The sequence below is a fragment of the Myotis myotis genome, unplaced genomic scaffold, assembly GCF_014108235.1.
Source record: "Myotis myotis isolate mMyoMyo1 unplaced genomic scaffold, mMyoMyo1.p scaffold_m19_p_14, whole genome shotgun sequence".
NCBI classification, from domain to species: domain Eukaryota; kingdom Metazoa; phylum Chordata; class Mammalia; order Chiroptera; family Vespertilionidae; genus Myotis; species Myotis myotis.
Window position 1 is genome coordinate 40,314,720 of NW_023416318.1, and position 26,652 is coordinate 40,341,371.

A 26,652-nucleotide genomic window follows, 5' to 3' on the forward strand; every position below is an offset into this window, starting at 1 on the left:
TCTTGGTGAAAACTAATAAAGTTGAAACCAGGATTACTACCAATACAAAATGTAAGTAAGGAATTATTTTTACTAATGCCATTTTAATCATTCTGATATCTTTCTTTAAATTAACCTTTAAATTGCAATCTCAGCATATCAAAAGAAATTTCAGTGAGAGACCTAACCCTAAGCTTTATGTTTAATTATATATGGCTGCACAGGGAATATTTTTTTTAGCTATTTCTTTTCAGACCATTACACCCCATAAAGACATGCTAGGATTAAGAATTTATACCAGTTTGTTAAAAGTAAATGTATTCACAAAGTGCAACTTTCTTCAGAAAATATCATGATTTCAAGTGCAAAGATGTAAGAATGTCTAGTATTCACTGATGTCAAAATCATTATTTCGGGATTTATTTAAAAAGTGGCAACAGATTCTCAAACACACAAACTACTGCCAGGAAATTATACACATGAGGACAAGAGCTCTTGTAAATCAGTTTCTAATGGGAAATTAAAATGTAGTACAAAGATATAATACAAGGGTTTAACAACTAAAGAAACCATCTATGAAAGAGGATAATAAAATACCATTATTTTGTTTATGTGACTAAAATATCAGAGCAGAGAGTTCTGAGGGCAATTTTTAGCTCTGTTAAGACCTATTTCAGACTGCCATGCCATGCAATCGGAAAGAATTATATTAACACAAATCTAAATCCTGTAACAGGTCATTTTCAACACTATGAGACAATCTATGGCTCCGCATCCTGAGTGTTGTTCTTCTTTGTTGCAAAGAGAAAAACAATAAATGCAACTTGTTCAAATACCAAAAAAAGAGAGAACTGTATGGAAGTAAGATATTTTAACAAACATGTGACACATACAAAAAGAAACAAACAAAAAGGCAAAACAAACATGTCACAATTCCCTGAAGTCTAAAAATAACTAAATATGCCTTAATAAAAATATAAAAGATAAGTAATAATCATTTTAAAATATTCTATTGGTTTTGCTAAATATGAAAAATATTATTTTTATTAGTTTGAAGAAGCATTATTTTATTCATTTTATTACATCAAATTTTAAAAGAAACTGACTAAATTTTAAACATTGTTTAAACAAAAATATCTACCTTATTTTAAGTCAATGCAAATTTCACTCATTTAGAACTCTGTACTAGCATATTAACATTTGGGGAATTTTTGGAAAGATACATTATTACATATAAAACTGTTTTATAAGACCTTAGGGATAAGAAATGGTTCATAAAACTTTACAAATCTTCCTAAACAATGTTTAATACAATGAAAATTATATATAGACTTTGATTTTTAATAAAAATTTCAATTATTTTACAATCAATTTGAAACAGAAGTAAATATGCCTCATAATTGTTTTGAGGACTAACATTCATCAGGATTACTATAGCTGTTAATACTTAAAACATACATTAGAAGAGACTATTGGCTATTTCTGTTCTAGAAATACTAATGAACTAAATAATTAGGTTGGAAATCATGATTTAAAATCAATATGACTTAGAAAACACTATATAAAAATTCAAGGAGAGAACATTGTTATGGTCAACTTATCATTATTAGTTGTAGCAGTACTGTATTTGCACACATTTACAAATCATGTTTTCAAACTGACAATGTGATTTAACTGCTTTGCTCATTAACATATGAAGATGTTGTCTGAGCTTGAAACATTAAAACTGTATTTATATATACCCCAAACAGGGCAATTTACAAGATTATATGAGTTATTCTTAAAACCTTTTTAGAACACAAATACCTCATTTTATCTCACATCATTATGAATAAACATGATAGCTTAAAAATATTAAACCTTTTTGTTTTTATGTACTTTGTCCTAAAGTACCTTGACTTATTGCTTAGTGAAATTCTATCCCCTAGTATGGATCCTCAAGCTTTTAGGAAAAGATTCCAGGGTCAAGAATATGGACATCAAATATAATAATTCACTGTAACAATGTATTGATCCTCAGGAATTCCTGCAGTATGACAAATACTTACTTTACAGTTACTGTTTCTGTAGATATAGATCCTTCCTCACAATATATTATTTAGGTTCCAGAAGTTCCATCCCTCTGGTGCTTCCAATCTGTTTTCTTAAACTTGTTTAAAATATCAGCATATGAAATTTTCCACATTATTCTGGTTCAAAGGTAGAGACTCACTTTTCCTGCAGCCCAAAGTAAGTTTTTTCTTTCTTTTTTCAAGGGGGAGAGGGTAAAAGGGAGAGAGATGGGCTTGATATCTTGCTAATTTACAGGCTAGTTCAGAATTGCTGGGTATTTCCTGGTGGAAAAGATCGCTGAAGGAAAACATACCAAGAGGTGGCCATGTTATCATATTGAGGGCAGCAGTTAACTCTTCCAACTCAGAACAGAACAAATAATACAATAATTTGCTAATAGTTAGGCATTTGCTATTTTATGAACATAAATATTTTATCTACTTTACAAGGTAATATTAATTAAAGGTAGATATAAAGTCTATGAAGTTATTTGCAACAAAAATTTCACTAGCTAAAATTTCTTACTATTTCCCCCCTTAGGAAATATTGTACATCTGTTAGAGTGCCTGATACTTGTTAAAATATCAAGTAATACAGGACAAGGTGTTATAACACAAAACAAACAGCTAGGAAGCACTTATTTTTTTCTACTTCATGTAACATTGTTTAGGACCACAAGATTTTAAAGGTCTCTTTCAAGCAACTTTTATGACTTAGGAATACCACTTAAAAATATTTACTGATGCTATAAATATTACTGCTTTTCTACATATTAATAATTTTAATGAATGTCATATCCATTATACCTTTTGCTCCTTTGGTCAGAGGATAAACAGAAACTTTTACTGTATAGATATTAAAAAATGGTTTTTAAAAACACCCAAACCAAATCTATATCAACATATGTTAAAATTAGTTTTAGTTGTTATTATTAAGAATTTTAACAAGGACATACTGAAACATGTATGAGATTTTAAAATTAATTTAAAAACAAATTTAAATTTATAAATAAAAAGATTAATGGCCAAATTGAAACAAATTTTAAGCATCAGATTTAAAATATCTTCATTTTTCGCTATTCAGAAATATATTTTGTTAATAAGAATTATTTCATAAATATATATGTATAAATATAAATATAAATCTACAAGAGCTACAGTGAAGAGAAATCCTTTAAAGAAAAAAATTGCACTTTTAGATTATCAGGATGTTGTCATATTTACCCTTTAAGTGAAGTGTAATTACCATTCCAGGTGCTTCGGGCACAAATTTTTAGGAGAATAGCAACACAATCTTAAAAACACAATGCTTTTATATTTTATTGACTGGAATATGAGGAATCAAACAGAATTTAGAATTCTGATTAAAAAAAAAATCCAGATAACTGCAATTGCTTAATTAAATCCAAAAACAAAATATTGTTTTAAAAAAGCCTTAAACCTGTCTTTATATCTGGAACATGTGAAATTTTTATCAGCAACAGCTTTTCTTCAATCCCTTCAGCAAGAATTCCCAACCTTCACGCAAAGGTAACATTGTCTTTTTCTATTCACATGTGACTTAGATCATACTCCAGTATATAAGGACAAAAAATAAATGTATAATAAAAAGATTGGATAAATCAGGAGAGGCTTTTTGGTCTTGAATTCTTCACCCACTAACAATGAAGCAGCACTGTAGGCAGCCCAAAAAACACCAAACAGCTTTAAAAAACAAACAAAAAAGACAAAGGGCAGCATATTAGCAAGTCAATTAACATTTTGCATATTATAGAGTAAAAATAATATTTACAATATTGTTTAAAACAACCCTGACAACCAATGGTGGTAAACAGTAAAACTTATTGAGAATGTTTAAAACTTCCAAGAATGGCCCTAGCTAGTTTGGCTCAGTGGATAGAACACTGGCCTGTGGACTGAAGGGTCCTGGGTTCAATTCCGGTCAAGGGCACATGACCAGTTTGTGGGCTTGATTCCCAGTAGGGAGCGTGCAGGAGGCAGCCAATCAATGATTCTCTCTCATCATTAATGTTTCAATCTCTCTCTCCCTCTCCCTTTCTCTCTGAAATCAATAAAAAATATATTTTAAAAAATAATAAAAATATATTAAAAAAAAACTTTTAAGAATGTTAGTACTTGCTCTTCTCCTTGACTTCTGCAAATGAAGTGTTTTGCTATCAAACATGTATAATCAAAAGAATCACCTAGGGTGCCTATTAAAAAGAAAATACTGCCGAAACCAGTTTGGCTCATTGGATAGAGCGTCAGCCTGCGGACTGAAGGGTCCCGGGTTCAATTCTGGTCAAGGGCATGTACCTTGCTTGTGGGCACATCCCCAGTGGGAGATGTGCAGGAGGCAGCTGGTCGATGTTTCTCTCTCATCGATGTTTCTAACTCTCTATCTCTCTCCCTTCCTCTCTGTAAAAAATCAATAAAATATATTAAAAAAAAAAAAAGAAAAAGAAAATCCTGAGATTCACTCTAATTGTGATGAATCAGAATTTCTAAGAAACAGATCTAGTTATAAATCCTTTTAACAACTGTCCTTGGTGATTTAAGGTAAGGCAACTTCTGGAAAAACTATTATTGGGCCAAATTGCTGAAATAAATTTGACTGCTGAAAGAGAACTGACTCTTCTTACACAGAAGAAATTTTTTCCTTTACTTTCTTCTAAGAAGAAAACAGATTAAATAAAAATTTTATACAATGTTTATTAAGTATCCCAGCATTTTCCCAGGAATAGATAGAAATATAGGGTTAAATAAAAAGGAGAAAAAAACATAACATTTTGGTGAAAACTTTAATTAAATAAAATATACTGTGGTTTTCTAAGTATACACATATCTAATTTTAAATTATTTCCACTTGAAATTTATGTAGTACTTATTGATATAGTTACTGAAGCCATTTACAGATTAAAATGAAAGAAAGAACTTCCAGAGTAGAAATCAGGGAAAGTATGATAGAAACAGACTTGGCATAGAGCAGCGTTTCTAAACCTTGTACTACTGTTGACATTTTTGGGCTGGATAATTGTTGGGGGAAGCTGTTCTATGCATTGCAGGATGTTTAGCAGTATCCCTGTCTCAACCTACTATATACCAGGAACATTCCACCACCAATTTGGGCCACCCAAAAATGTCTTGAGACATTGTGAAATGCCCTTAGGGAGAAAATCGCCCTCAATTGAGAACCACTGGTACAAGAGTAAAAAATATTGACATACCGATTGAAAATGTATTTGAGATGGTCCAACCGTCTATTGATTTTTAAACTAAAAACACATAGCACAGGGATGGGCTAGAAGGAATTAGTGGGGGGGGGGGGGGGGGGAGGAAACATATGTAATGCTTTCAACAATAATCCTATATAATAAAAGGCTAATATGCAAATCGACTGAACGGCAGAACTACCAATCGCTATGATGCTCACTGACCACCAGGGGGAAGATGCTCAATGAAGGAGCTGCCCCCTGGTGGTCAGTGTGCCAGAAGCCAGACTCACAGCTGGCAAACACAGTGGTGGTGGCGAGAGCCTCTCCTGCCTCCAGGGCAGCACTAAGAATGTCTGACTGCCGGTTTGGGCCTGCTCCCCGTGGGTAGTGGGCCTAAGTTGTCAGTCGGATATCCCCCAAGGGCTCCCAAACTGCGAGAGGGTGCAGGCCAGCAGTTCGGTGCCCTCCCGGCAGGCCCCCTCCCAAGAGTGGACAATTTTCGTGCACTGGGCCTCTAGTTCAAAAATAAAAAACATCCCTAGCTGGTTTGGCTCAGTATATAGAGCGTCGGTCTGTGGACTGAAAGGTCCCAGATTTGATTCTGGTCAAGGGCACATGCCCAGGTTGTGGGCTCGATCCCCAGTAGGGGGCGTGCAGGAGGTAGCCAATCAGTGGTTCTCTACACTGATGTTTCTATCTCCCACATTCTCTCACTTCTTCTCTGAAATCAATAAAAATATATTTAACAGCCGAAACCGGTTTGGCTCAGTGGATAGAGCGTCGGCCTGCGGACTGAAGGGTCCCAGGTTCGATTCCGGTCAAGGGCACGTACCTAGGTTGTGGGCACATCCCCAGTAGGAGATGTGCAGGAGGCAGCTGATCGATGTTTCTCTCTCATCGATGTTTCTAACTCTCTATCCCTCTCCCTTCCTCTCTGTAAAAAATCAATAAAATATATTAAAAAAATATATATATATATATCAAATAAAAATAAAAAACAACAAACAAAAACCAGGTAAATATTTTAAGCCTACAGAAAAGTATAGAAAAATATATAAAATAAAATTATGATCAAATTGTATTTGTGTCATGTTTCAATTTTTGTTGTTATAAATAAATGGTTAACAATTAGTAAGAATTATAGAAATTTAATTTTAAAAAATTAGTGGTTGTAGATTAAACTGTATTTTAACGCTATCCTATCAAATAAAGAGGGAATATGCTAATTGTCCCTCACGCCATTGCAAAGATGGCCGCATCCAGACAATAAGGAGGAAATATGCTAATTGACTGCCACACCCTCAAACAAGGCAGCGCCCACAACCACAAGATGGCTGTCAGGAGAGAGCAGTTGTGGGCGATCAGGCCAGCGGGGGAGGGCAGTTAGAGGTGACCAGGCCAGCAGGGGAGGGCAGTTGGGGGCAACCAGGCCTGCAGGGGAGGGCAGCTAGGGGGGGGACTAGGCCTGCAGGGAAAGGCAGTTAAGGGCAACCAGGCTGGCAGGGGAGGGCAGATAAGGGTGACCGGGCCGGCAGGAGAGAAGTTAGGCATTGATCAGGCTGGTAGGGGAGTGGTTAGGGGGTAATCAGGCAGGCAGGCAGGCAGGTGAGTGGTTGGGAGCCAGCAATCCCCGATTGTGAGAAGGATGTCCGACTGCCGGTTTAGGCCCAATCCTAAACCGGCAGTCGGAAATCCCCTGAGGGTTCCCAGATTGGAGATGGTGCTGGCTGGGATGAGGGACACCCCTCCCCCCGTGCACAAATTTCATGCACCGGACCTCTAGTAGTTAAATGATGAGAGATCTGCAACATGTCTCAAAATTTGGACTGAAACAAGGAACATGTACAATAATTCATTACACACAGAAGATTAAGTCATTCGGAAAACAAATTTGGCAAAGAAAAATGTGAAGTTTAAAAGTAATTTTATCCTAAATTTCTAATGATATAAATAAGATTTCCCATTTTGTAATAATACATTCATATGCTCCATAAAGATTATTAAGGACCAATTTTCAGTTGAATGTGATGACTAAAAATGAACAGAAGACACAGTTTTAGCAATTTTGGGTGTAGTCTCAGCAGTATTAAAACATGTTTTAACCCAAATTAAAAAAAAATGAGCAGGAAGTTATTCTGAATGATTCAGTAAAGTGGTATGTTCACTAAGGCTAGATAATTAAATGCCAGCATGGGTCTAGCTCCTACACTACAAAAGTTTTAAACTAAGTGTTAATAATGGCAATTTAAACAAATGTTTAGGATTACAATGTAAAGGAAAAAAGATCTCCTTGATCTCTAAAATGTTCAAACATACAAAGATGTTCTCAAAATATTCTTTTACTAGAGGCCCAGTGCACAAAATTTGTACACTCAGGGGAGGGGGGGTCCCCTCACCCCAGCCTGTGTCCTCTTGCAGTCAGGGAGCCCTCGGGGGATGTCCAACTGACAGCTTAGGCCCTCTCTCCACGGGGAGAAGGCCTAAGCCAGCAGTCGGACATTCTCAGCACTGCTGTGGATGTAGGAGAGGCTCCTGCCATTGCCAGTGTGCTCGCCAGCTGTGAGCCTGGCTCAGGGCTTCTGGCTGAGCAGCGCTCCCCCTGTGGGAGTGCACTGACCACCAGGGGGCAGCTCCTGTGTTGAGCATCTGCTCCCTGGTGGTCAGTGTGTGCCATAGCGGCCGGTTGTTCTAATCTATTTGCATATTAGACTTTTATTACTTATTACATAGGATAATATTTGTAATAACAGTTACCACTTGTTGCCTACTCTGTATCAAGCACTGTTACTAGGCATTACATTTAAAATCTTCATAACAGTTGTTGACATTCCCATTTTGCAGAGGAGGGTAAGAAAAAGTATCTCCTCTCCCCAAGGCAGACAGCAAGTAAGTGGCAGAATCAGGGTTTCAATTCAGAATTGACTGGTTCCAAAATCCACATTCTACTCAATTCCTAACGCTTATATAATGTCAGTATTAGCCTGTAGTTACCCAATTTTGAATAAAATAATTTCTTCTATACTGGAATGAGTAATAAACTTTAAAACCAAATGTCATAAAAATTAAGTGGCACTACTTAAAAACAAATACTTTAGTGTGCAGGCTACAGTAATGACAGTTCTGAAAGTGGTGGTCTTAAAAAATTATATTTTCCATAAAGAAGGTAGCTGATCAGTGATTCTCATCACTGATGTTTCTATCATTCCCTCTCTCTTCCTCTCTGAAATCAATAAAAATATATTTTTAAAAAATTATCTGAGGCCGAAACCGGTTTGGCTCAGTGGATAGAGTGTCAGCCTGCGGACTGAAAGGTCCCGGGTTCGATTCCGGTCAGGGGCATGTACCTGGGTTGCGGGCATATCCCCGGTAGGAGATGTGTAGGAGGCGGCTGATCGATGTTTCTCTCTCATCGATGTTTCTAACTCTCTATCTCTCTTCCTTCTTCTCTGTAAAAAATCAATAAAATATATTTAAAAAAAAAAATTATCTGAGTATAATATCCTCAGGCCTGATTTGTTCTCTGTTCTTTATCCCAGACATATATTATAAGTTCTGATAATTAAAAGAAAAGTAAATGAAATACCATTGGTAAAATCAGTGAGTAAGATCATTGTCCCAAAATATTATTAATCGTTTAATAAAGAGTTACCTGATTCCAGGGCTAAAGCAGGTAAAAGATTATGATATTCTTAGCCAGAGAACTATCATACTTTTGTTATTGGAAAATAGTAAACTACTTTTTATAATACATACTACTTACTTTTATAAGTGTAGACACCACTTCAAATGATCCAACCACCAAAAGTAAAGGGGCTATTACAATGAGAGGAAGTAATGAATATCCTATAACTCCAAGAACTTGGCCATATGCAACCTGTGAATTTTTAAATTTTTAAATAAATGTCACAGAAATATAGATATTCATTTAAACCAATATTGAACATTACATATTCTTTGTTATACTTTCAATAATGTGAGAATTAGGAAGAGATCATGACGTATTATACTCATCTTATTTCAAATTTCATATACTGTGGTATGTTTTTTCCTATGCATACATACTACGATAAAGTTTAATTTGTAAACTAACTAGAGTAAGAATACTAGTAACAACAACTTGCCCAGCCAGCATGGTTTAGTGGTTGAGCACTGACCTATGAACCAGGAGATCACAGTTTAATTCCCAGTCAGGGCATATGCCCGGGTTGCGAGCTCGATCCCCAGTGTGGGGTGTGCCGAAGGCAGCTGATCAATGATTCTCTCTCATCATTGATGCTTCTATCTCTCTCTTCCTCTCCCTTCCTCTCTGAAATCAATAATGTATATATATATACATTATATATATATATATATTTTTTTTTTTAAAGAGTAAAAATAAGTAACAATAAAATAGAAGAATTATTAACAATTCTAAACTGTAATAAAAGTTATGTGAATGTGGTCTCTCTCTCTGATCTAATACCCTAGTACCCTACACTAAATGACTAGTAAGTAGGTGAATACTGCATGGAGGATGAATCCACTCTCTGCATGGGATGGCAGAAGATTTCATCATGCTACTCAGAATGGTATGCAATTTAAAACTTATGAATTGTTTACTTCGGTATTTTTCCATTTACTATTTTTGGATGGCAGTTGCTAACAGGTAACTGAAAGAGCAGAAAGCAAAACCGCAGGTATGAGGGAACTAGGGTACTTGCAAAAATATAAAATACCACCACTCTTCTAATGCTTTTGTTTTGCAAAATGTTATTTTTTTTTAAACGTATTGTTAAAGTGAATCTAGTTTAATTTTTAATTTTAAATGAATATATTGTAAAATTTTATATTTTAATTTATAACATGGTAAATATAATAAATATAACACACATTAAGAAATCTCTTTGGGGATCTGAGATCAAAAACTTTGAGAATGCTGTAACAGAGAATAAATTGTATGGTTCCCTAAAAAGCTGTCAATTACTTATGAGTGAGATGGGATCTTTTCTTTCCACTTCCTTTCTTATAACATTATTGAGTATATACAATACTAATATGTTGATCCTCTTAAAGGAAGGAGCAGAAGTTAAAAGCAATTCTGGAACAAGAAATACTAGTACTTATGATGAATATAGCCACTGATGGCATCTGCAGCTCAAAAATAAAGCTTACCATAGAAAACAAAGGCTATTTTCAAAATTAACCACTTACCTCTCCACCAAGAACTCTGGCCAGTAAGAAAATAGTTAGTGAACCAAATATCCAAATAGTTATAATCCATGATACCACCTAAGGGGGAAAAAATTCATGCAATTAATTCTTTGTACCAAATAAGCTGGGAAGTTCCTAGGAACTCAATTACCTACCATATAAGATACGTTGGTATACCCAATTTCAGGTCATAGGGAGTTTGTTTGGTTTCCCAGGTATCTTTACAAAACTTAATAAGAATAAAAAGTGAATGTAATTTTAGATTCAAATTGAAAATTTAGCCCCGCTGGCATGGCTCAATCGTTAGAGCTGACCTACAAACCAGGAGGTCACAGTTAGATTCCTCAATCAAGACACATGACCCGGTTGTGCCTTTATCCCCAGTGGGAGGGCATGCAGGAGGCAACTATTTGCTCTCATCATTGATATTTCTATCTCTCTCTCCTTCTCCCTTCCTTTCTGAAATCCTATATAATGAAAGGGCAATATGCAAATTGACCCTAATGGCGGAACGACCTGGAACGACCAGTTGCTATGATGCACACTGACCACCAGGGGGGAGATGCTCAATGCAGGAGCTGCCCCCTTGTGGTCAATGTGCTCCCACAGGGGGAGCTCCGCTCAGTCACAAACCGGGCTGATGGCTGAGCGGAGCGGTGGTGGGAACCTCTCCCGCCTTCTTGGCAGTGCTAAGGATGTCCGACTGTGGCTTAGGCCTGCTCCCCTGGGAGGTGGACATCCCCTGAGGGCTCCCAGGCTGCCAATGGGATGTCTGACTGCCAGCTTAGGCCCAATCCCCTGGGAAGCAGGCCTAAGCCAGCAGGTAGACATCCCCCGAGGGGTCCTGGACTTCGAGAGGGCGCAGGCCTGCCTGAGGGACCCCCCTCCCCGAGTGCACGAATTTTCGTGCACCAGGCCTCTAGTATTTAATGAAGTATGAAAAAAAAAAATTAGCAATGATCAATTGCCTAAGGACACATCAGTACTTCAAGAACTATAAAAGATTACTGTAAAAAGAGAACAAAGAGTTTACTCCCAACCCCCTGATTTTCACCACCCTACAAGGAAAATTCATCCCTGAAACAGGTTACCAATCTTCTTGGGAGGTCTTTAAAGTTTATATTAATCACACATTTATCCAAGTAATAGAATTAAAGACATTTCAGATCATTTTAACTCCTGAGACTTAGCATAATAATATGCGCACACATTACCATCTTCTGTGTACTTGGAGTCTAGAAATAATGACACCCCAGCAGCTACATAAGCATTCTTATTGCCCAGGTTCTGGTTTCTAAATATCATTCCTTAATAAAAGGAACTAGGGCTGAAACCGGTTTGGCTCAGTGGATAGAGCGTTGGCTTGCAGACTGAAAGGTCCCAGGTTCGATTCCGGTCAAGGGCATGTACCTGGGTTGCGGGCACATCCCCAGTAGATGTGCAGGAGGCAGCTGATCGATGTTTCTCTCTCATCGATGTTTCTAACTCTCTCTCTCCCTTCCTCTCTGTAAAAAATCAATAAAATATATTTAAAAAGAAAAAAAGAAAAAAAAATAGGAACTAGGATTCCTTAGAGCAGTGGTTCTCAACCTTGGCTGCACATTAGAATCACCTGGGAATCTTTTAAAAATCCTGATTTCTGGGCCTCATCCTCCGGAAATTCTGTTTCTTTGTTACTAATGTTGTGGCCCCACCCCATAACAAAGAAACAGAATTTCCGGAGGATGAGGCCCAGAAATCAGGATTTTAAAAAGATTCCCAGGTGATTCTAATGTGCAGCTAAGGTTGAGAACCACTGCCTTAGAGAAATACCTGATTCCAGGGCTGAAGCAGGTAAAAGATAAGCCCAGAACACTTTGTAGAGTCAGAGGAAAGAAAGTGCTCAAAAAAGGATGGGAATATTTTGAAAGGATACTGAAGCTAATCTGAAGGAGCTCCAAATGACTAAAGCTAAAACAATCTCAGGATGAGGGAATGATCTGTGTATGTTGTGTTTTGATGATAAAGGCCCTAAAAGTAGGACAAAGAATTATATAAAAACAAATACTTGGGGTGGGGGGTGAGGGTGGGAATGGGAGATATCTGTAATACTATCAACAATAAAATATATATATATAAAAAAGTCAAAAAACAACAAAAAAACCCCAAAACAAATACTGATGGAATCCCTACCCTCATTTATTAAAATGTCTATTTTAAAAAACAGAACTAAAAATGAGAAAAAGGTAAGAACATGATTATGAATTTTGTGTTTACAACTCTTCATCCCTTGGGGAAATCAGTAAGAGCACGGGCAGCCATTTTGGTCACTTCTGGTCAGAAGGGATTAGTTCCAGCCATTTACCCCAGTCACTAAACAAATATTAATGTTTTCTTTTCTTTTTGGTTAATCCTCACCAGAGGATACTTTTACACTGACATTTAGGGAGAGTAGAAAAGAGAGGGAAAGACAGAGAGAAACACTGATGTGAGAGAAACACATCAACTGGTTGCCTCTTGCAGGAGCCCAGACCAGGGCCTGGGCCAGGGAGAAGCCTGCAACCAAGGCACGTGCCCTTGACTGGAATCGAACCTGGGACCCTTTGGTCCGCAGGCCAATGCTCTGCCCACTTAGCCAAACGGGTTAGGGCCAAATATTAATATTTCCTATGTGAATGATAATGTGGAAAAGTTTGAAAAACATTAATGTAAGGTACTTCCCACATAATTAAGAATAGTTCTAGGAGCCTGGCCTGTGTGGCTCAGTTTCTGAGCATCAAACTATGAACCAGCATGTCATGGCTCGTTTCCTGGTCAGGGCACATCCCTGTGTTGTGGGCTCGATGGGGGCATGCAGGAGGCAGCTGATCAATGATTTTCTCTCATCATTGATATTTGTCTCTCTCTCTCCCTCTCTGAAATCAATAAAAATATATATTTAAAAAAATAGTTATAGAGATGAACAATGAGAAATAATGCATAGCGGTAAAGCATTTCTCAAATGTAATGTCCTATGATAGTTAATATTTGGCTATCTTTAATTTTTAAACTCCTGAAAAATTTAGAATTTATATAACGTAAGATATACTTACCCTAAACTGTCCATATAATGATATCATGGAAAAGAAAAGGACAACAGCCAGAGGACCCCAAAAGTCAGGATTGTCTCTCACCACTTGTCTATTAAAACCAAGTGATGGCATTGGCATCAAAACACATCGGATTTTGTAGTAAATATCCTTCAGATCGATATCCAATTCTTCCCTATAATTGTAAAATAAAAAAATTTAAAAGGCACACTTGAGAATATGGAGACATCTGTAGAACTTATATCTATATCTATATATATAAAAGGCTAAGCGACCATCCGACCAGTAGCTACGATGCGCACTGACCACCAGGGAGCAGACGCTCAATGCAGGAGCTGCCAAGCTGTGGTGACTTGGCAGTGATGGTTCTTGGGTGATGCACCTGGAACAAGAGAGGAGGGAGCCTAATTCTGGGGTGAGTCACCCGAGAACCGCCCTCTCACAATCCAGAACCCCTCGGGGGATGTCGGAGAGCTGGTTTCGGCCTGATCCCCGCAGGCCAGGCTGAGGGATCCCACCTGCCAGAGGGACCCCACTCACTCTACAGACAACCTTCGAGCAGCCGCGTTGCCCCAGGTGCAGCCGGCTGGGGAGGGACTGCCGAAGATTGGCTCCAGGGCGTGTCTGTCCAGCCTTGCCCAGTTCCACCCCTGCTGGCCACCTTCTAATTAATTCCTTTCAATGTGCACAAATCTGTGCACTGGGGCACTAGTTTAAATATAATGGCATAGTCTCTACAGGTCAACAAAGCATTTGCATTTGAAGTACCATATTTCACTGATTCCAAGGTATGCATTTTCAGCATTTTAACATCTCTAAAGTTGGGATGAATCTCACATTCGCTGGTGTCTTACAATTATGTTAGCCTGAAGGGAAGCCAAGTGTTTCCAAGAACTGCCTTTCCTTTTGCCAGTCTTCTAAAGGCACTACCAATTTGGGACTTTAAATATAATTTCCTGCTTGAGACTTTTTTGGACCGTACACATAACTCAGACTGCAATCCTAGATGAGAACTGGTACAGGGCTTACATTCTCAGGGGAAAGTTTTCTTCCAATACCCCATCCAGTGCCAAATTGAGAAAAATAAACTCCCCTGCTGTCTCGTTTTGTATGGTGGGTTATTTCTTTTATCTTTATACCAAGGAGATAGCCCTTTGATGTCCTCAGCTTTATGCTGTCTTAGGCAGTTTTTCTTTCTTATTGATAAATATAACTACACCCTATAATCCATAGTATCTTATATTTGATGAAATATGGTATATCAACATAGAAATAAGATGTTTTAGCACTTCATCTATCAATAATTACTACAGAGAATAACTTGGTAATACCTCAATTTTATAAAGCTATTGGTTCTTTTCAAAATTGTTAAATTCTTCAGATTTTTTCCAAGTGATAACATAGTCATTTAAAAAAAAAAAAAAAAAAAAGGTAAGTATTTATTTTTTTTTTTTTTTTTTTTTGGTTAATCCTCACCCAAGGATATTTTGCCATTGACTTTTTAGAGAGAGTGGAAGGGAGGACAAGAGACAGAGAGAGCAACATCCATGTGAGAGACACATCAATTGGTTGCCTCCCTCATGTGCCCCGATTAGGACGGGGAATCGAGTCTGCAACTGAGGCATGTGCCTTTAACTGGAATCGAACCCAGATTCCTTCAATCTGGTGCCGACACTCTATCCACTGAGCCAAACCGGCTAGGGCAATCATCTTTTTGGAAATCTTAAATGGTCTTAAACTGAATTTCCACAACAAGCAACCAAGTGGTCTGCTTTTTTAGACTTCACATTAAAAAAAAGATTGTTATGTTTACTTAAAATAGCTATAGGCCAAGGTAAGACCTAACAGTTTAAAGTGTGTGTGTGTGTGTGTGTGTGTGTGTGTGTGTGTGTGTAAGAGAGGATTATGATTCTTTTACTTTTTGCAATATTTATTTGTTTATTTATTTACATCCTCACCTGAAGTTATTGATTTCAGAGAGAAAGACATAAACCACAGAGAAAGAGAGAGACAGAGAGGAAGAGAGAGAGAAAAAGACATCGATGTTGAGAGAAACACTGATTGGCTGCCTCCTTTATGTACTGACCCGGGACCAAACCTGGGACCTAGGTATGTGCCCTGACCAGATTCAAACATGCAACCTTTAATTTCTGCAATTTAATAGGTTAAAAATATTAATTCCTCAGTTTTAATGATCACTAATAAACTGAAAATAGCCAAATTTTTTGACAAAAAAGGTTAAGATTTTCCATACTTACTTATCTTTAAATAATAATAAAAGACTATAATCATTCCACAAACTAACTTTAAAAATAAAAGAGTATGTATTATTTTTACATACAAGAGTGGCTTGTTATCTTCTGGATCATCATCTTCAACTTCCAAAAGCCATCCATATCCTCTTTGTCTCAGAAATGTAGTGGCTGTAGATTCTTTAATAAAATCTCCCCCAAGGTTTAATTTGACATCTGGGGCTGCTATTGAACCACTGAGGTCTTAGGAGAAAAGAGGACAAAATTATAAACCAAGGAATAATGTGTGAATTTATCATATAAGCATAAATTCAACTAACATAATTAGCATTTGAAGACCTACTATTACATACCATTTTCATATTTTAAAGGTATCTAAATATCATCTTTTATTTTACAACAAGAAAATGAAAGATGAAAAAAGTCGCATAGCTAATTAGCTGGACTGGTACCAGAATTTACACCAAGCATGTCAAACTTGTGTTTATTTGGCCTGTGTTAGCCTTTGAGTTTGACATGCTTGATCTACACTTAATAACAGTTAAGTTAAAAAAAATTTTTTTGCCGAAACCGGTTTGGCTCAGTGGATAGAGCGTCGGCCTGTGGACTGAAAGGTCCCAGGTTCGATTCCAGTCAAGGGCATGTGCCTGGGTTGCGGGCATATCCCCAGTGGGGGATGTGCAGGAGGCGGCTGATCGATGTTTCTCTCTCATCGATGTTTCTAACTCTCTGTCTCTCTCCCTTCCTCTCTGTGGAATATCAATAAAATATATTAAAAAAAAAATTTTTTTTTCAATGCTTTTGTTTTATTTATTTATTTTTGGTTAATCCTCACCAAGGATATATTTTTCCCATTGATTTTAGAGTGCAAGGGAGGAAGAGAGAGCAAGAGAGAAAAACATCAATGTGAGAGAGATTACATTGATTGGTTGCCTCCTGCATGCACCCAAACTGGGCTGGGAATCAAACCTGCAACCAAGGTATGTGTCCTTGACCAGGAATCAAACCTGAGACTACATGGGCCTATGCTCTATCCATTGAAGACACTGGCCAGATCTTATTTATTTACTTATTTAAATTAAATTTATTGGGGTGACACTGGTTAATAAAATTATACAGGTTTCAAGTGTACAATTCTATGTCACTTCTATATGGCAATGTGTGCCTACCACCTAAAATCAAATCTTCTTCCATTACCATATTTTTTACTCCCTTTATCCTTTTCAATCTCCCAATCCACCTTCCCTCTGGTAACTACCACACTGCTGCCTGTGCCTATGAGTTTTTCTTGTTTGTTCATTTGTTGCTTTCAGAATCACTTTAAATTTTAAATGGCAGATTCATACAAAATAAATCACATGATATCATCTTGCATTCCCTTCATTATTATGTACATTATACAGAACAAAGTGACTGTATAAATTATTTTCAAAGGCATTACATATATATATATATATACACAAACCTTTAGACATAACTTACTGCCTAAAGAAAAACTATAGATAATTTTTCCTCTACTTTTTAATGTATTTATTCATATGTTCTTTCATTTAAATCACCAAATATTTATGTTAAGTGCTTTATACGTCAAAGATTAGTTCTGGATAAATCTAACTAGTAAGAGTTCCCTGCTATTTCAGCTAACTCTTCTCTTTATATAATTACATCTTTAGTTTTGGCAAAAATAAAAGGTTTTTTAGGTCACCTCTAAAAAAGGTGAAGAGATTCAGTTTCCCAGATTACAAAATAAATTCCATTCATAGTCTGCACAGTAGCTTAGAGGTTAAGATAATCACAGAAGTACAAATATCACATAATCTGGTAAAAAAAAAAATGGGGAGAGTAAAGGACTTGCTTGAGGTCATATGGGAGTTAAGAAAAAAGACATCTGTAGGACCAGGCAATATGCACTAGGTAAACAACCATCACTGTTGTTAACTAGAAGCCACATAACTGGAGTGGTACTTTAGAAAATAATTTTGGCAACAGCAACCCAAAACATTCTTTAAAAAAACATGTTTTTATTGATTTTTTAGAGACGGAGGAAGGAATAAGGATAGAGAGAATAAACATCATCCACTCCCCCTATAGGGGTTCAAGGCTGCAACCCAAGCATGTGCCCCAATCAGGAATCAAACCAGGGACCTCAACCACTGAGTCACACCAGCCAGGCAACCCAAAACATTCTTAACATAGACATGCATTCTCTGGAGACCACAGACAGCATATATATATTTTAAAAAGCTCAATTTTAACCTAAATTTTAGGTTAGCTTTTGAGAAAAGCCATTATAATTTTGGCTAAAACTTCAAAGAGTGGATCAATTATGAGTCATAACCTAGTCTGGTTGTGAGAACTCCTGCAACCATTTAATTATAATAAAATGAAGCTAAATCCTAGCTTAGCTACTAATTACAGCAAATCATTAATGTCCTCTGGTCTCCAGTTTCCTATTCCTTTCCAGATTTAACACTGTATGATTCTAAAAAGGTTTTATAATACAGTTTACTCAGTTAGAGATAAAATGTAAGTACTTTTGAATTTACTGTCCTTTCCTAAAGTTTAAAATTAGTTCTTGTAAATGCCATCATAGAATCTTGTAATTAAAAAATATTCTCTCAAAATTACTTTCTGCTTGTCTTAATCTCAGTTGAAAATGAGTTAAAATTTAACTAAAATTCCATTCCATTAGGTACAAGAAATGTTTTTCTTGACTTAACAAGAGGAAGATTTAGATCAGGAAGTCATTAGTACAGCAGTGACATTAAAGGTTTTGGAATTATGAGGCAGGAAAGGATCTTAACAACTGTTTCCTGCCCTGTAGAAGGGGCTACACTTAATCTAAACCAAAAAAAGGATGTATAAATTATAGTGTTAAGGAATGCTGTAATAAAGAATTGTATATGTTTAGCAATTTGTCATAGCATGGATGCCAGAATCTCAAAAAGGCACCTTTAGCTTATAATCCTGTAATATTTTCCATTCCATGCAAAGTGGGAAAATATCATGGATACATATGTAGGAATGCCAACAACAGCAGTTTGACACATCCCCCAGTACCACCAAGACACAATCAGTGTGAGAACAAAACAACAGAAAAGTCTAAAAATTGGTAGTTAGCCTAACATGTTAGCAAACTAAAACAAGAATAGCATTAAAAAACAAACAAAAAACAAAAGAAAGAAAAATATTCCAAATCACTTCAAGAGCACAGCTGTCTTAAATTAAACCAGAGTAAGAAACAGCTAGCTTGGTTCTTAACTCTAGGATAGGTATTCAGAATTTTAAAACACTATTTTATTCTTTTTTTTTTTTTAAATTTCAGAGAGAGGAGGGGAGAGGGAGGGATAGAAACATCAATGGATCGGCTTCCTCCTGCATGCCCCCTATTAAGGATCGAGCCCACAACCTGGGCATGTGCCCTGACCAGGAATTTAACCATGACCTCCTGGTTCATGGGTCGGTTAGCTCAACTGGCTGGGCTAAAACACTAATCGTAAATTAGTTCTTTCTTATTACACTATGTAAAATATTCTTGTTATTTTCTAGGAAATGTGTAAAGATAATAAAAATGTGGATTTAAGAGGAAATATTCTTTGAAAAAAATCTATTGCAAAGGGAAACCTTAAAAATGTTTCCACTGCTGTTTGGGCTCAGAATGAGGACATTTCAAGTTTTATTGAAAGTCACCTGGGAAAACTGCAAAACAAAATTTAACAGTAATTTTCTCTCCCTTTCAATTCAAGTGTATGAATGGGTGAGGGGTCCTTTCTCTGAATTTTCTATTCAGCCTGAGAACTTCACTTTGAAAGATAAGGAAGAACTCGGTCAAGTGTAGTATCCATAATAATAAAAGCTTAATATGCTAATTAGACTGGACGTCCTCCAGGTCCTCCCGAACAACCTTCCGGACGAAGCTGGGGCTGCGAGGGAAGACCAGGTGGTGCAGGCAGCCGGAAGGAAGCCTGGGGTCCAGGCTTCTTATGTAACTACTAGAGGCCCAGTGCATGAATTCATGCATGTGTGGGGTCCCGAGGGACCCCGGGAGGTTAGCCAGCCTGTTGGGGGTCCAGCCAGCTAGGGGGAGGTACCGCAGGAGGTTGGCCAGCCCCCTGATCGGGGCCATCAGGAGGCTGGCCAGCCAGTGCGATGGACTGCAGGAGGTTGGCCAGTGGGGGGGGGGGGGGGGATGGGGGAGAGAGACGCAGGAGGTTGGCTGGCTGGCCCAGGGGTGAGTGGCTGCAGGAGGTTGGCCGGCTAGGGGGAGAAGCCACGGGAGGTTGGCTGTGGGAGCACACTGACCACCAGGGGGCAGCTCCTGCATTGAGCGTCTACCCCTGATGGTCAGTGTGCGTCATAGTGACTGGTCATTCTGGTTGTTTGGTCATTAACGGTCACTTAGGCTTTTATATATATATAGATCAAAACTAGGACACTAACAGACCCTCAGATTTTACCAGTTTTATATGTATTTATTTGCATGTGCATATAGTTTTATGCAATTTTATCCCATTTATAGATTTGTGTAATGCTTTGAGTTTAAAATTTATGAAAATAGATTAATTTTTTAAAATGATAAACCTTGCTTAATTACCTTTTTCTCCCCAAGAAAGGTTGGCTAAAAAGTCATTTTCAATTTTCAAGCAGAAAAGAAAAACTGTTCTTGCACCCATTAAATACCATGTATTATAATTCATTAGCATATCATATAGATGATATTTGTGATAATACCTACAAAGATATAATTTTTAAAAAATCAAGTAGGGAATTTTTTTAAAGAAAAAACTAAAGATTCCTCTATCTATACTACTAACTTGTATTAGAGGTGATATCCTTTCTGGAGAGAGGGAACTTCATACAAGAGTAGGCTAGATGTTTGATCACCTTAACAAATAAACAAAAAAATTATCATTTACTCAAAACAATAATTATTTATTATGTCTAGAACTTACTGATCACAATAATGTACTATGAGTTGTAGATACTATCATTTTTACACAGGAGTGCCTTAGTCTATTCAGGCTGCTACAACAAAATACCTCAGACTAGATAACTTATAATCAATAGAAATTTATTTCTCATAGTTCTGGAGGCTGGAAGTCCAAGATCAGGGTACCAGTTCCAGTAGCACACCACCTTTATCTTTTTTAAAAATTTATCTTTATTGTTCAAAGTATTACAGATACCCTTCTTTTCCCTTCTCCTCCCAACTCCCACCACCACAACACCTTTATCTTAATCGAGAAGTATCATGTACTCATTCATTCATCAAACAATTACTGAGTTCCTGATAAGTGCCAGGCTTTGTGGTAGGCATTGGGTATGATGATACTGGGAATAAAGCACAGTTTCTAACTCCAAAGAGTTCATGGTCTAAATCAGCATTGTTTTAGGTCTCTGTGATACTCTGTGATACAAGTATAAGCTACAGGAATTGCCTCCACTAATTATTTTACTTCGTAGTTCTTAAGTGAATGCTCTTCCATCTTTTTAATCTGCAAAATTCCTACTAATCCTTCAACATATACTTCATCTGACCCTGAAGACTTCCTTGAACCCTTCCTACACAATTAACTACTTTCTCCATTCAACCATACCTTTACAACATTTATTATGTACAATGATATTTTTAAAATCTAGTAGACCATTTCTTGTAGTCAGGACTTCCTCACATGCAGCCCCTTTGCACATTAAGGTATTCTCTCTATCCTACATATACAAAACATTATCTATCCTTCAGAGTTTGCAAAATATCACCTCCATCAAATTATCCCTGCTCTTCTAGCTAAAATAAAATTCATCCTCTTCTGATCTTTCATAACATTCTAAATCAGTGCTTCTCAAGCTTTATTTTTTTAAAAATATATTTTGTTGATTTTTTTATACAGAGAGGAAGGGAGAGGGATAGAGAGTTAGAAACATCGATGAGAGAGAAACATTGATCAGCTGCCTCCTGCACGCCCTCTACTGGGGATGTGCCCGCAACCAAGGTACATGCCCTTGACAGGAATCGAACCTGGGATCCTTCAGTCCGCAGGCTGATGCTTTATCTACTGAGCCAAACCAGTTAGGGCTCAAGCTTTAATGTGCACATAAATCACTGAAGGATCTTGTTCAAATGCAAATTATGCATAAGGCAGATTCTGCATTACTAAGCATCCAGGTAAAGCCAATGCTGATGGTCTGTGGACATAAACTAGGCAAAGAATTACTATTTGTCTGATACAAAATAAATTCATAAGATTGCCTTAAAGACTTCTATACTAGACTTTAATTCCCACAATATTCTTGTAAGTGGTGTACTTTTCATTTTATACTAGTATGTGACAAAATAGACACTTATAGCTTATAGAAGCAGTGTAACTTGCCCAATATCACATAGCTTCTATAAGAGTTGGGACTTTAACTGAAGTATTCTGGCTCTAAATTAAGTGATTTTTTTAGTTATACCATCCAAAATGTGTTATGTTTTATAGTCCCAAGTATTAATATCACATGAGACAAAAGCAGAAGTCATTTATTCCTGTAACAAACAATTATTCTATGTCATTTATATTTTGGATTCTGTGGTAGGTGTTGGGATATAGAAAAAATAGAGAGCCCAGCTGGTGTAGGTCAGTGGTTGTGTGTCTACCTATGAACCAGAAGGTCACGATTTGATTCCCGGTCAGGGCATATGCTTGGGTTGTGGGCTTGATCCCCAGGAGGGGGTATGCAGGAGGTAGCCGAACAATGATTCTGATCATTTATGTTTCTATCCTTCTCCCCGACTCTGAAATCAATAAAAATATATTTTTTAAAAAGAGAGAGAACCTTTGGCCTACAGATTGAAAGGTCCCAGTTCGATTCCGGACAAGGGCACAAGTCAAGGTTGTGGGCTCAATCCCCAGTAGGAGGCAGCTGATCAATGATTCTCTCACATCACTGATGCTTCTATCTCTCCCTCTCCCTTCCTCTCTGAAATCAATAAAAATAAATAAGTAAATAAGTAAATAAATAAAAGTATTTTATAAAAAGAGAGAGAGAGAAAAGTTTCTGTTTATGAGGGACAGTTAAGCAAGGTTTCACCTAGGAAGGAGCATTTGAGTTTAGTTTAAAAGTTTCAACTTGGGATGAGGAGGAGAAAGGCATTTTAAGCATGAGGACTAAGATATGCATAGATATGGAGATGGAACATCAAGGCAGATTTTTGGACAAAGGATATGTGTGATCAAATAGTAAGGATAGGTATTATTAAGAAAGAGAGATGTGGACAGAAGAAAGGTATACACTGAAAAACATCTATGAGCCAAAAAGATTCAGTTGGAGAAACAGCAAAAAAACAAGAAGCAAGAATTTACATGATATGCTTAAGAATCAGAGAAAAGACTTTGAGTTGCAGAGTAAAATGTTCCTGCTAGAGAACAATAAAAACTAAGTGTGGGGCGAGTTAATACTGAAATCCAAGCAGCAGCAGCATTATTAACATGTACTGAGCACTTAACTCTGCCAGATATAATCATAAGTGCTTTGCATTTGCAAAATATTTGAGCATGTGGGTATTATTATTCCCACTTTGTATATAAGAAAAATGAGGTTAAGAGAGGCTAAGTAACCTGCCCAATATCACAGAGATAGTAATTGGTAAAGCCAGGATGCAACCCAAGTCTCTTAACACTATACTCCAGATACACTACAGACAGTCCTTGGGTTACGTCGGACTCAACATACGTCGTTTCGTGGTTACGTCGCCATCTCCCATTTATTTATATTAAAAAAAAAAGTTCTGTCATTTCAACGTATGTACATATGTGCTTTATGTTTTTTACTATTTATTTACCACAAGTAAAGGTCAGGAATTGTTACCTTTCCTTTAAATTTTTTTTACTGTTTCACTTCATTACAGCTGTGTATGTGCCCCATGTGAGTGACGTAGGTGCTAAAGTAGGTGGGTTCCGACTGCGTTACGTCCATAGGAACAGATCTCCAACGTAACCCAAGGACCTACTGTATTCAATTTACAAAAATATAAGAGGCATCATGGTTTAGTGGAAAGAAATTTGAGGAGACAGAACCCTCGATTTCAATTCCATATCCTTCATGTGGAGTTACTGAACTTCTCTAAGCTGTTTTATTATAAAATACAAGAATACTAAAACTCAGCAGAATTCTTATAAAGACCAACTAAGACATTTGCTTAAAATACTCTGTAAATTTAAGTTGTGTAACGTTAAACAGATGGTGTTATTATATGTTTACTAGAGACGCGGTGCACGACATTCGTGCACTGGGGAGGGAGTCTCTCAGCGTGGCCTGCGCCTTCTCACAGTCTGGGACCCCCTCGGGGGTCCTTAGCACTGCTGTGGAGGTGAGAGAGGCTCCTGCCACCTCTGCTGCACTCACCAGCCGTGAGCCCGGCTTCTGGCTGAGCAGCACTCCCCCTGTGGGAGTGCACTGACCACCAGGGGGCAGCTCCTGCATTGAGCATCTGCTCCCTGGTGGTCAGTGCGTGTCATAGTGAGCGGTTGGTCTGCTGTTCAGTCGATTTGCCTACTAGGGTTTTATTATATAGGATATGTCCTTGGATATACAGGGAGTCTATATATCCTTAAAAGCTAGATGGAAAAGTTTGAATAAACCTTACAGATTTTAATTATTCCAGGTTTCTTGATTTACTGTATAGTCAATACCTTAGCTCATTATATTACTCTGTCAGACTTCTTAGGTGTATTTAAGAAAGGTAATTCCTAGGGGAAGGGAGGATATGAACAGTATATACATAAAGTAATTTGAACAAACATTAGGTTCTGATACTCAACGATAGACTTCTAAAGTCTGGGAAAATTAACATGGATATGCCTCCCTAAGCACTATGCTACAAAATTTAGATGAAACGAACCAAAATATTTTGGGTTGCTATATTTCACCAAATATAGAGGGAGTTGGGGGGCTGGGTGAAAAAGGTGAAGGGATTAAGAAGTAGAAATTGGAAGTTACAAAATAGTCATGGGGATATAAAGTACAGCATAGGAAATATAGTCAATAATGTTGTAATAACTCTGTATGGTGTCAGATGTACTGGAAATACAGGGGAGAACACTTTGTAAAGTATACTGTTTATCTACTATGCTGTACACCTGAAACCAATCCTATCCTATCCTGTCTAATAAAACCTTGTGCTAAGAACCCCTCGGGGGACATCCTCCCAGGGTCCCCGACTGCCAGAGGGCGCAGGCCAGGCTGAGGGACCCTCCCCCCAGTGCATGAATGTCGTGCACAGGGCCTCTAGTACAAAATAATACTGAATGTAAACGGTAATTGGAAAAAAGAGAGAGAAAAATGGATCAGCTACCTTCTTTATGATCGGTAAAATTTTTTATTTTACATTTTAAATTATAACCAACACTACAGTACTACTTTTTTTAAAAAAAAACCAACACCTGCCGAAACCGGTTTGGCTCAGTGGATAGAGCGTCGGCCTGCGGACTGAAAGGTCCCAGGTTCGATTCCGGTCAAGGGCATGTACCTGGGTTGCGGGCATATCCCCCGTAGGAGATGTGCAGGAGGCAGCTGATCAATGTTTCTCTCTCATCGATGTTTCTAACTCTCTATCTCTCTCCCTTCCTCTCTGTAAAAAATCAATAAAATAAATTTTTTAAAAAAATTCTTAAAAAAAAACCAAACAACAACAACAAAAAAAACACCACCAATCAAAAAGCAAAACAAGGGGGAGGAGGGAAAACCAGCAATACTAACTGATGCACTATGAAACCGGATTTGAGGAAATACTACGTTCTTCTCCAGACTGAAATTCCTATAGCTACGTATAACTTATTTTTTCATGTTAGGCAGTAAGTCTGGTCACTGGAAAACCACTGGTGTGCGCACAGAAGGGTATTAAAACTAACACTTGAAAATGACTAGCAGAGAAAGACTGCACTTCCCAAGCCTGGTAGGGAACAGAGAACAGGAGGAGAACAGCACTTCCTGTGCTGGAGAAAAATCTCCCCGGCACAACTGCTTCCTCCAAACAGTTGTCACAAGGAAATCTGCAGAAGCCACTGTCAACACCTCGCGGGAGTACAAGCAGTTTCAAATATACCTGGGTCTATTTCTCTGAATATCGGGTCAACCCCCCCCCCCCCAAAAAAAGGAGGAGACCTGGGACGGTGGCAGAATATCAGATTCCATGGATTCGCAGCGCCTAATCCAACCCCAGCAAGAGTTACCGACGGATAAATCAGAAGAACACTGCTCTCTCCCCTTCCTCGTTCTCACCTTTGACACCTACCCTGGCCAGTCGCCTTTCTGAGTAACAGCAAGTCATTCCATAAACAAACACACACAAAACAACCTCCGAGTTCCGCGGTTCACTTGAGGTGAGCCAGTCGCCCAGAACAAGCTGCCCCAACGGCGCGGGGCGGGCGGAGCTGACCCGGAGACTCGGACAGCGCCCACGCCCCTCCCTCGCCGCCCGGGCCCTCTCCCCGGGCCCCGCGGGCGCAGTCAGCTTCCGGCGCGTCCCCACCGGCCACGACCGCCTCGGCACCAGAAAGACCCCACCGCGCAGGTCCCCGCGTCCTGCGGCGCAAGGGGACTTGAGGGGGCTCAGCCTCACCTTCCGCGTCTGCTGAGGAGACAAAGGTGAAGTCCCCGTTGGTGGGGGAATAGGCCGGGGGCGGGCCCGGCGGCTGCATCTCGCGGCCGCTGGGAGCCGGCGGCGGTGGAGGAGGCTGCGGCTGGGCCCAGGCCCCAAGGCGGCCGCGGCGCCGACCCGCACCGGCGCCCTACGCTGCAGCCCGCGAGCCGGGAAGCGCAGGCCGGAAGCGAGCCCGGACAAGCGCAGCGCCCCGAGGAGGCCCCAGCAAAGTCTCCGCCGTGGCGACGGCCCAAACACCACGACGCCGGCGCCCTGACA

General features: G+C 38.4%; 1 protein-coding gene across 5 annotated transcripts; it reads right to left on the reverse strand.

Annotated features, from left to right (window-relative positions):
• Positions 1-274: 274 nt before the first annotated feature.
• On the reverse strand, positions 275-26,652 carry YIPF4 (Yip1 domain family member 4). Of its 5 annotated transcripts, XR_004971888.1 has the most exons (7): positions 20,350-20,443; positions 15,845-15,998; positions 13,507-13,678; positions 10,436-10,513; positions 9,006-9,119; positions 3,255-3,734; positions 378-2,328 (listed from the first exon to the last, which is right to left on the reverse strand). XR_004971888.1 is itself a non-coding variant. In XM_036334928.1 (6 exons), exons 1-6 carry the CDS (start codon positions 20,426-20,428, stop codon positions 2,293-2,295), a joined length of 633 nt encoding a protein of 210 aa, XP_036190821.1. In that variant the 5' UTR covers positions 20,429-20,443; the 3' UTR covers positions 275-2,292. The 5 variants fall into 5 exon arrangements, 4 of the variants coding, with proteins under 4 accessions (XP_036190821.1, XP_036190819.1, XP_036190820.1 ...); XM_036334928.1 differs by lacking the exon at positions 3,255-3,734 and having other exon boundaries at positions 275-2,328; XM_036334926.1 differs by lacking the exon at positions 20,350-20,443 and adding an exon at positions 26,353-26,652 and having other exon boundaries at positions 378-3,734.

Excerpts from the sequence above, each read along its gene's own strand:
- YIPF4 (XM_036334926.1), bottom strand. The coding sequence starts at position 26,431 with ATGCAGCCGCCGGGCCCGCCCCCGGCCTATTCCCCCACCAACGGGGAC. Across the intron at positions 9,120-10,435 it reads CCAGAGTTCTTGGTGGAGAG|GTTGCATATGGCCAAGTTCT; the intron begins GTAAGTGGTTAA and ends AAAAATTCACAG. Across the intron at positions 3,735-9,005 it reads TGGTGTCTACACTTATAAAA|CTGTTTGGTGTTTTTTGGGC; the intron begins GTAAGTAGTATG and ends TGTTTTTTAAAG.